Source organism: Caloenas nicobarica, chromosome 2 (assembly GCF_036013445.1).
Source record: "Caloenas nicobarica isolate bCalNic1 chromosome 2, bCalNic1.hap1, whole genome shotgun sequence".
NCBI classification, from domain to species: Eukaryota; Metazoa; Chordata; class Aves; order Columbiformes; family Columbidae; genus Caloenas; species Caloenas nicobarica.
Genome location: NC_088246.1, coordinates 146,661,086 through 146,672,157, shown reverse-complemented (window position 1 = coordinate 146,672,157; position 11,072 = coordinate 146,661,086). Strand labels below are relative to the sequence as shown.

The 11,072-nt window shown below is 41.7% G+C and overlaps 2 protein-coding genes across 5 annotated transcripts in view; one reads left to right on the top strand and one right to left on the bottom strand.

Annotated features, from left to right (window-relative positions):
- Positions 1-4,628: 4,628 nt before the first annotated feature.
- ENY2 (ENY2 transcription and export complex 2 subunit) lies at positions 4,629-10,166 on the bottom strand. 3 transcript variants are annotated; one of them, XM_065628236.1, is made up of 5 exons: positions 9,997-10,166; positions 9,520-9,613; positions 7,938-8,008; positions 5,817-5,891; positions 4,629-4,906 (listed from the first exon to the last, which is right to left on the bottom strand). In XM_065628236.1, the coding sequence occupies exons 2-5, from the start codon at positions 9,585-9,587 to the stop codon at positions 4,830-4,832; spliced, it is 291 nt and encodes a 96-aa protein (XP_065484308.1). In that variant the 5' UTR covers positions 9,588-9,613; positions 9,997-10,166; the 3' UTR covers positions 4,629-4,829. The 3 variants fall into 3 exon arrangements, with proteins under 3 accessions (XP_065484308.1, XP_065484309.1, XP_065484310.1); XM_065628237.1 differs by lacking the exon at positions 9,997-10,166 and adding an exon at positions 9,910-9,985; XM_065628238.1 differs by lacking the exon at positions 9,997-10,166 and adding an exon at positions 9,800-9,845.
- NUDCD1 (NudC domain containing 1) overlaps positions 10,094-11,072 on the top strand; it is a 40,589-nt gene continuing 39,610 nt past the window's right edge. Inside the window, exon 1 of one of the 2 annotated variants that reach the window (XM_065628233.1) lies at positions 10,094-10,430. In XM_065628233.1, the coding sequence (XP_065484305.1) occupies positions 10,313-10,430 (118 nt within the window). In that variant the 5' untranslated portion in view covers positions 10,094-10,312. The remainder of the gene's footprint in view (positions 10,431-11,072) is intronic. The other variant, XM_065628234.1, reaches the window with a different exon arrangement.

The window sequence follows — 11,072 nt, the reverse complement described above, 5'->3', positions numbered from 1 at the left end:
TGTTAGAAAATAGCATTTAAGATGCCACTCAGCTTTTCCAGAACGGAGGAGTTAAAAAGCAGAGGAGATTTGTGGAAGTCAGTGAACTGCTCTGGACCTCACATTTTTGGGAATGCCTCTGTTTCTTTTGCAAGGGAGCGTAAGTATAAACATGGAGTATTTGCTCTGGTTTTCCTGTCTCAGCTGGAAGAAACTGAGCTGCGGCTGCCAGCTCCAGGGAACACTCATAGGTGAGTACTGCATTTCTGGAAGGTTTGAGTAACTGAGCTAAAGCAGCTCTTCCAGAAAGGTAACTTGTATTCAGGAAAGCATTGAAAAATGAAGGATCGACCATATTTCTTCATAGTTTTTTTCCAGTGAATAAGCACCTGTAATTTTACAAATGCCATCTTGTTTTAAATTTGAATTTGTCTGATTTCTATTTCCATCTAATGCTTTGTGCCTTTCTCTTTTGAAGTGCCCTTTTTTTCCCTGTTTTCTCCCTGCAGAGGTTCTGACACATCACAACCATATTTTCTGTCAATCAGATTTCTTTTCAATAAACTCACACTGGGAGATTTTAAAAGCTTAACCAACAGTGCTAGCCCTCAATAATTCTTTTTTTTTCTCCTTGCAGTAGTCCATATTTTCCTTTTTTCCTTTCAAAATTGCAAGTTGTACATCATGAGCATTAGTCTCACCGATGCAGTAGGCAAAGCCAACATCTGTGTTATGCTCGTCTCCATATATATTCAAAGATCCCATGGAAGAAGATGGTGAGTTTTTCACTAGGGTTTCCAGTGTCATTGCTTTCCAGGGAGTTAAGTGTTGCTCTTGCCCCCTGCACTAGATGTAAGAACTCAACTCCGCACTGACTTTGTACACAGTTAGTGGGAGCCAGCCAACAGAAGAGGCCAGGTTGCTCTGCCCTTGTCAGTATTCACCCACAGGCTGCCAGCTCCAGATTTTATCATCAGAAACTCAATGCTTTACCTCCTGATCGATGACTGAAAGAATGGATAACCTCTTCCCTAGTAACTCCAACAAACAGAAATCAGCAGCGATTCCTTAGAGGGGAATTTTTTATGATCTACTACTAAATCACTTGACTAGTTATAAGGTAAGCGTAAAGAACATTTTTAAAAATAATACGGTTCAGATGGAAAGCATCATGATAAATGTTAAATAAACTAAAGTGAGATTAGGGCTTTTCTCATTCCAAGCAGAATGCCGATTAACCTATTCATTACCCTAAAATGATGTAGTATAAATTATTTATGAGGGAAGGAATTTATTTTTCCTCACTTTTGGGCTCCAGTCATTACAAATTTGGCTTTGCAGCCACAGCTGTTTCTTTTAGAAACTGAATAGCTGAGAAAAACAGGCCAGGCAGAACACAATTCTGATTTCAATTGCAAACACTCAGAAATTTAAAGAGCCAGCAGGTAAAAAAGCATTGTATATTCTTCATTGCTGCAGTGAAAACTCAGCCACTAAGTAAGTTGGAGCCAAATTATCAAGGTGAGACAACCACTAAAATTGAACATATACATGGCTAGGTAGTGCAGAGCTGTCATCCCAAAGGACCCTCTGGAGAGAACAACTGAGAAGCAGCCATAATTTTTTAATAGCACTGATGGATTTATACAGACTTTGGATATACTTGTTCTCAAAGTGATAAAGTTCTGTACTGAAACACTATGGCAGTAAACAAAAATGAAGACGAATAGGAAAAAGAATAGAAAACAAACAAACGAAAAACCTGCAATGGCAAAATTGTAAAGTTGTATCCAAGATGTGAGGGTAAGTTTGATGTCTCAGCAGAATTTCTTGGTGATGTTACTGTTATATAACTTTTTTGACTGGACTGTGTCAATGTGGAGAAGTATTCATGGGAAAAGAATTATCTAACAAATTATAATCTAAGCAGTTTTAGTTCATTGTGTGCTTTAGACCCCTCAGGGCCTGACTAATGGAGAGGCTAAGCTAACTGTTCTCTATTGGTCTGTAATTGATGGCAGTAGGACTATTCAATTCACTGTCAAATAGAATTTGGATTAGTGCATGTCCAGAGCTATACCAATTAACTCTAGCTGTTATCTGACCCATTATTTCAATGCCAATTTACAAACTGATTTTATTTTTTACAGGCCTGTCTACAAAAAGGCCAAGCTGAATCAGCTACTAGAGCGTATATATAGAGCTGCCATCTTAAAGAAGTATATGCCCACAGCCGAGGTAATTCACATCAATCCTAAATTATCACTTCTTGGCTATCTAGTTCTGGGTGCTGTCTGCCTCTGTAAGGAATGGATGTATTTCATGACATTGAAAATGCTAAAATTCTGAAGTAGTTAATCCATTTGTCTGTATATGCTATAGGTATGGAATCTTTAACAGCACAGATCATCTTATTTTTCAGTATGTTAAAAAAAAAACCTCAACAGGACAATAATGTTCTGGCTGAATCCTGAATGTTACCGATTGTTTTCAGTACTCAACTGAGTAGAAACTGATTGTGCAGAGAACAGTTTGCAAAACAAAGCCACACTGTGCATCTGAGAATAAAACCTGCAGTTAAAACAAAAATATGAGGTCACCGAAGGGACCTATCTATTCTTCAAGAAACCATCTCCCATTACTGATAGCACCGCAAATCTAACTTCATTCTTAGAAGATCTGTCAAGATACTTCTGACCAGTCTGCTCCAGTGTAACCTGGATCTGCGCATACTGTCAAACTTGCTTTTTTCTTAGGTACAGAACTCACCATGGGAACATGTGGCGCTGGGCTGTTGACATCAGAGAGCAGCCAGTGTTACCCTGAGAACAGGAGCCGCTGGTGTGTGCCTGGGAGGCAGTCGCTCTCTTCTTGTCCTTCTAGGTCTCTGAATGCTCTTGCATTTTAAGCCAGCCTGGGCAGAACATTACAACTTACTTCTGGAAGCATGTGAAAAAGCTATTTGTCAAGCCTTTAACTTCAGATTGGTCAGCACAACTTTCTGAAAATTCATGTGGTGTTCAGCCTTTATTCTGTGCCAAGCCTGAGCTGCCTACAGAGGAGAACTATACCACACTTAGAGCAACTACACTTAAACTGTCGTGTTCTAGATGGAATCTCAAATGTTTACTAATCAGACAGCCTTCCACAGTTCCATGTATAAATACCTTAAGTCTGGCCCTCTCCCACCACAGTGAAGGAAATCCAAGTGGAAGCTCTGGAGCAAGTTCTTGTGTGCCCATGATACGCTGCAGCCATCAATCAAGCAAAGACTTTTGAAGTCATGTGCAAAATATTGAAGAACAACAGCAAAGAGCTCTAAGAACAAGAGTAAGAATATGTAAGACATTTTACAGCCTTGCCTTTACAGCCTTGTATTAAACATACACTCAGCTAGCATATATGCTGCCAGATTGTGTGAAAAAGTATTCTGTACTCTATCAGTTACTAGCATTGGGTAAATCAAGTCCAGAATGAAGAGCTCAGAATAAATACACATATATGCAATTCAAACAGACCATACTTATTGTAATCAAACATTGAAGTAACATACTCAATGCAAATAAACTTTTTAAAAAACAAGATGGACTTAAGTGGAACAAAGAATTTTCCTGACATTTTCCTCTCTGAAGGCCAAGGGAGTAGGAGGTGGCAGCAGGGCTGTAGAGTGGTGGGGAGAAGCCACTGCTCCCACGTGTGAGGTGTGAGTGCCCTGAGCAGCTCCTGGCAAGAGCTTGCAGCAAAGAATGGGGAACGAGAAAAATCCATGGGTGTGGGCATGGCTTTCCAGCCAGCTAGTAAAGAACAGCTCCATGCCAAATACCAGGTTTTAGAGTATTCTCCTAATTAGTATTGATTTAAGTCATTTTTCACAGTAGCCAAGTCACAACAGTATCTCATTGATCATTCAGTTTCTGCTTATGCTTCCCCTCCACTTCATCATCTATTAGACACTTCCCTCAAAGTGAAGCTGGCAAAAATTAAATGTTCAGACTTCAAGCCCCTTTCCTGATCCTCTCTATTCAGCAGCCTTATTTTCGCAGCTACTCATAGACCTGGTTGATGTTGTAGTTCCAAATACAAGAATTTAAAATATATCGTAAGAGACTGTTGGCAAATTATTGTATCACACTTTAATTTCAAAAGGCCTCAAAGATCCATATAATTAAAAATTACCCATAATACGGGCAAAGCTAGAACACAGTAGTTGTGGATCAGAACAGTGACTCTTTTCAATTAAATGTGAAGAGGGAACTATTGATGAAAGATATGACTGCCTTGTTTGTAGAATTCAAGCTCTTATGAACTACTCAGTGAATATTTGCAACACAAGTCAGAGACTTCAAACCACTCACTCTCTAGCACACGTCGAGAGGAATGCCACCAACAGTTTCACATACTCTTAACTTCTTCGTGCTGTCCAGCAACTTACTCAGGGAAAATTAGAAAGAATATGTTCAGTAACACATGATAACTCATTTTCCACAGACTTTTTTCCCTGTTCTGCATTTCTAGTTAAGATACTTTTTAATTGCACTTCTTTTTTAAAAATCTAAGCAAGTTTGCACAACTATAAAATTATGTATTATTAAAAACTGGAATAGGTGCCACCATATTACAGTGCACTGAAAGAGCCTTAGAACCACAAGTCCACTAAATTTTTTATTAAAATAACACCAAGTTTAAGAAATCAATGCAGTGAAAAGAAACTTCAACTCGTCATACAAAACAACCAACCAACCAACCCACCCCCAGATTTTCCATCCTTAAGTATGGAAACTGCATTCCAATCCTGACATGATTGGCATAAAACAGCAACAGAAACACTGTATCTCAGATGAACATCAAAGTTAAAGACTGGCATGCTGGGCAAGGAAGGTTCTTATTCTTTGCAAGAGTTCTTTCTTTACGCTGTCTGGTACCAAGGCTGAAACACAAATAAGAAAGCAAAAAGGAAAAAAGACAAAATGGAAAATATGCTAATTTGAACCTTTTACAACAGCTACTTCTTTGTTCTTGCAATTCTGTTAATACCTAAGTAACTGAAGCTACTTGATTTTCACATAGCACATCTACATTTTTCCCATTTAAAATATGCTAAAATTGAAGTCTATTGAGAACACAGTTGTTACTGGTAGTTTTTTGCCTAACCATTGTCAAGAAAATTGGAAATTTGAGGGAAAGGATTATTCAACAGTAAACAGGATATAATCACCAGAAACTAGTTGGATTATGCTACTTATTTTCTTCACAAATTTAAGACCAAAAAAAAAAAAAAAAAAATCTCAGCTATCACCTCAGAGTAAGGGTCTTCAGCAAGTTATTTTGAAGGCCTATTTTTATTTAAGATTTAATGGAGTTTCTCCCACTAACACCAAAGCTTATTATAGAGTCTAAGAAGAACTATCTAAAGAAGACTACAGTGTTTCCAGAAGAGATTCAATTTTTCTCTATCTGTATGCTATGTTCTTTCCTTTTCCACCTCCCATTATACTAGTACTGTAAGTTCACATTCTCCCTCTTAAAAAGAACTGGAATTTTAAAAGACCTCTGCTGCATACCCCAAGTTTTCTTGGGACCATTAAGTCAATTAAAAAGATCAATACAGACTAATAACTAAATAATGTAACCTGCAAAAGTAGTGTACACAGCGCATTACAGATTTTGAATGGTTGTCACATAGTACAAATTCACGTTTTATTTGTAGTTAATATCAAACTATTAACATTTTTCCTTGAATCCGACACAGGCAAATTCATAGTACTGCTTTCAAAATACTAAATACAGGTGGATATGTTTATTGATGTACTACTGCATCCATGTTTGCATTTTCTTACCTCTGCCTTTGGGAGTGATTTCTGCCACCAAATCATCAACAGTAACGTGCTCTAATCCTTTTTCTTTAATGACATCTGAGGAAGACCAGGATAGATATTTTAAGTCTTTTAATCCATTTATTAGAAGACAAAATCTGTGCCAATGATTAAGAAACAAAACCTGCATCCATAAGTCATCAGGGAAGGCGAAGTAACTTGTGACCTAAATGTAGGTTATGAACTCAGTACCTACACTGCACTGTACAGTGGATTTAGTCTCTCATTCACACCATAGGTTTAAAGATGGGAAATTGTCACTACTGATGGATCTTGATCAGTTCATATTTTAAAAACAAGCATAATAAAGTTTAAGCTTATCTGAGCATTACCAGATGTGCATATTACGGTTGCAGCAGCTCACAAGTTGGTCCACTTATTTCTTCTAACACATTATTTACATAATAGTGAGAAAGAGATGCAATTGGAAAAAACTTTGGAACATACAGGAAGGAGAGCACAGAGACAGTAAATAGTTACTGCTCTTCCTAAGTGGTTTAAACAAGATCTATTTATTTCAGTGAAGTTAAAAAGCATATCTGAAAGGAAGGTAAACATCTACAGCAAAATAAAAGCTATGATTAACATACACTGTATGGTTAATATATACCAGTATTTAAATGAATTGTCTACTTATAGTGCCTTGAAGTCTACTGAAAAATGCAGAAGTCAATGCTGAGAAGAAACTTCAAGTCAGTAGCATAAACCTACAATATAGTTAAAAACATTAATGTTTAGACAAAATATGCCAGTACATAGCATTGATTGTCCCCAAGACACTAAATATGTTTTCTGAACTGACATCACATGAACTATTTGTAAACTGGTTTTCGTGGCTGAATTATCTGTAGAATTTAATCACGGATTGCTCAGTTATTGGCCCTAATCCGCAACGGCAAGAGGCTCTAGAACAGGAGTGTCAAACTCATTTTCACCAGGGGCCACATCAGTCTCACGGTTGCCTTCAAAGGGCCGAATGTAATTTTAGGACTCTATAAATGTAGTAGTTTGACACCGCTGTTCTAGAACAAGCTACCAAATAAAAAAACTCCACAACACAACAAAATAAACAAACCCCCCAAATCCCTCTCTGTCCTTTCTCATGGGGTTATTAGGCCCTCAACAGGGACAACTGAACTTAGATTTGCATCCTCAGCAGCTGCAGTTACAGTTCAAAGTACTAAATGTAAACCAAACAATTTTATATAACTTCACTCTAGCAGATTATAAAGTGCATAGATGAGAAGGCAGAAAGCCATTCCTTTTGCTATCTGTACTATAGAAATAGGTAATTGCTGGCAGTAGCACCACACAGACAACTGCAAGCATGAATCATTTCAGCCTTCTCTGCAAATCCACCTATGAAAACAATTTAAACACTCAGCCCTAGAAAAAGAAAAACTCTGTAATGGAATATTGAGTTGCCAGGCACAATAGGCCAAATCAGAATTAAAGCAAAAGCTCAAGGGATTTTTTTAATTTGCTTTAAGGAAATTTCATCATGTGGTAATGTTCTTAGGTGCTTAAACACTGTTTATAACAGTTTCATACAATTTACAAGCCAGGAAATTGTAGTAATACTAAATACTTAAAACTAAATATTTGGGTATTTAGAGGTTCATCTGCTTGTTTTCTCTTTAGAAGATAATCTTATTTTCAAAAATTGTATTCAGGAGTACGAATGCACTCCTTTCTCTCCCGTATGTGGACAACAAAGTTCTCTTAAGTTTCTAAGTTGTGTACCACTGTATTGGCTCAATTTTCCTTTATCTTGGCTTTTATTTCCTGGGATAAGTGATCTCTCTTAAAACAAAAAGCTGTATCATCGTGATTATTTAGGGAATACATTCCAATACTTTTCTCAGAAGCTTAATAAGTTTCAGATGAGAGAAGAAGTTTCAAGATATTTTTGCCAAGATGGCAAGATGCTTTCTTGCATGCAAAACCAAGTGCCAGGGATACTTTCTCCTCTTGCCCAAGTCTCATTTAAATTGACTGTTAGGCAGCAAAGCTTTCACCTGGGGCTTTCATTTGGCCAAAACCTCAGTTGATTACAAAGGATATTAGTTATTTGATCACCATTACCTTTGCAGTGTGCCTTCAACTGATCCTTCCAGCCACATTCAATTAATTTGGCTCTCAGCAACTCTTTAAGGCTGTTAAAAAAATACAGAAACTTGTTAGGAACAGCAAACATGCCCGAGAGCTTAAATACGGTTCAGTGTGAAAGTTAAGCCTACAATTACTACTCATAGCAGCACTCCCAGACCAACAGCAGAAATGGCTGAACAGCATGTGAATCCTAACTCAAATGAGCACCAATTTCTATTTAACATGGACTATGAGGAGGAGTGGGCTTAGGAACTAACTCACATATTTCCTCAAGCAGCATTGACGCTGCAGCTACAGCAAAGAGGTAGAAGCCCTTGAATCACTTTTACTGCCCAAGTCTACCCTGTTAGCAAATGTATGCTTTCAAAGTTAGGAGTATTTCACCTGAAACCAGGCCTTCAAAATAAATAAAACCTTCCCCCCTCCTTTCTGAGAGGAGGAGTCTGTACTACTGTTTTCAACAGCAGGCTCCTCTCCCCAGTGACAGAATCACAGAATGTTAGGGATTGGAAGGGACTTAACTTTTTACTCCATTAATTGTGTAGAGGGCAGATGAACTGATGACAAAAAGCAGAGTAACAACACAGGTGAAATTTACTGCTTCTGCATATTTCTTAATTCAAGAAATCTATGTGCTCTGTCTCTGATCACAGTACAGCTCGGATAAAGCTTGTTTATAAAACAGCTTCAGACATCCTGTCAAAACTCTGCTTACACTTAAATTATAATAAAACAGTTTCCAGTACTATTTCAAGAAATTGTTTGCTCTGGTGAAGCTCTGTGCAATCTCCAAGGAGATGGTGACAACCAGGAAAGCAGTGGAGCGCAGACACCATATCAGTCTACAAAACGTTACACTTAGGTACAGGGCTATGCAATGCAAGATGACTCCTTCTCATACTGGCCTTGAAAAATGAAGAAAACGGAGCTTTTGGTGCATGGTGCTACAAATACAGTGAAATGGTGAGGAGGGAAGTGTCATAAGCACAATATAGTTATATGTAAATACAATGCAAATGGAACAGACTGAAGAGACAACAAAAAGCCAAAAACCAGTTGCCACACTACATTGCCTTTACTGGGATCTCTGCAATAACTTGCACAAGTGCTGTTTTACGTGTTCTACTGTATATTTCCCTAACAGGTAAACAGATAGGAACACAAGAAAAACTTAGAAGAAAAAAAAGATTTTTCTCCCATTCTGTTTCTCAGCAAATAACAAGATTTAACTGCAACAAGTTGCCGTTAGTGGTAATTTTTATATGAAGCAAGAGCTTTCCAACACAATAAGCCAGAATAAAAAAAAGCTTTTGAGTTCATAAACCAACCACCCTGTCCTTTGTTTTCCGACCTTCTCAAGTGTAAAACTAAAACTGTTCAAAAGGCTTTTTTTTAAAAATATACCTTTACATAATGCATAAGACTTTTGTATGCAGACATTTGAAGAATTTAGGGTTCAAATTTACTTCACTTTGCAGTGAAGTAAACTTCACAAACAGTTCCTGTTTGATAATATGCAAAGCCTCTCACTGGCACGGGGAGGCAGCCCACTTACCGCTCACGCTCTCCTGTTTCTATCAGCTTCTGGTTAATGGTTGCTCTCATCTGGGCATCTTTATTCATTTTGGAAATCTAGGTTAATCACAAACCTGCACAGGGCAGAAGAGTTGTGATAAATATCGGCGTCACTAACGCACCAAAGTCACTCGCACAGCTACACGCAGCGCCAGGCCCGTGCGCACACCCCCGCCGCTCCCGGCCGGCACAGCAGCGGGCGCCAGCGCCGGGCCCGACACGGACACGCACACGCTCCGCAGCGCCGGCACGGCGCTCACCCGCCTGCCGCAGCGCCGGGGGGCCGGCAGGTCAGCGTGGCGCGGCCCACCCCCGCCAGGAGCGGCCTCCCCGCAGCCCGACCCTCCCGCCCGGCGCCGCTCCCGCCCACCCAGCGGCTCCCCCGCCGCGGCCGGAGCGAGGGCGCGGAGAACGGCGCCGACAAGCCCAGGCCCGGCCCGGTGCGCTCCCGCCTCACCCGCCGCGGCGCTGCCGGTCCCGGGCGGCAGGAGGCGGAGCCGCCTCCCGGACGCACAACCCGCCGCCTGCCCCGCCTTTTCCGCGCGGGCGCCGCCGGGAAGCGCAGTCCGGGGAGGCACCGCCAGCCCGGAGACTGCGGCTCCCGGCGTGCCCGGGGATCGCGGCCGCGCTCGGGCCTGGACTGCGGCTCCCGGCGTGCCCCGCTGCCGCCCCGCCGGCAAGGCCCTTCCCGTGGCGCTTCGCGGCGGTTCCGCGCGTCCCCCGAGGGGCCGCCAAGTTGCCGCCGCGTCCCGAAGTTTTGCCGGAGCCGCAGCATGGCGGGCGCCGCGCACTGCTCCCTGCAGGCCAAGCGCCTGCTCTTGGACCCCAAGTTCGAGGGCTACAAGCTGTCCCTGGAGCCGCTGGCCTGCTACCAGCTGGAGCTCGACGCGGGTGAGCAGCGGGGTGGGTGCGGCTGCCGGGCCTCCCCCTCGCCCTGTGGCCCGGGCGGCCCGCTGGGCAGCGGGCAGGGCACCGGCGCTCGGTGCGAGCGTGCCCGGGGGCGGGGAAGGCCCGGGCCGCCGTGCCGGAGGCCTGCGCGCCTGTTCTCTGTCGGGAACGACGGGCGTTGGAGAGACGCAGCGCTTCGTCTCGACTTTTCTCCTTATGGTTGGGGGTAGTGTTGCCATTGGTGCCCTCCCCCAGCCTCATGCGGCTTCGTGGTGCACCCCGGTCTCTGAGTGTTGTCAGATCGCTGCCTTACAGCTCTGTGAGTTTGAGCTTAAGTTTCCAAAGGGGTAAGAAATTCTGTGTGCTAAATCTGGTCTTGGCTTGCGCACGCGTGGCGAGGCCAGATGGGCAGCTGAGGTGATCCCAAGTCATGGCGTCTGAAATGAATGCATCTGATTTAGACAACTATATATGAAAATAGTATCTCTACAAACTTTAGCGAATTAACCACTTTTCCTTCTTACTCTGCCCACAGTTCCAAGGTGGATCTTCAGGCTATTCATTCCACGCTCTCCTTTTTCTGTTAAGCATTATTAGCATTTGAGATACTGGTCTGTTAATGGATGATTTATTTCATTGTGTTCT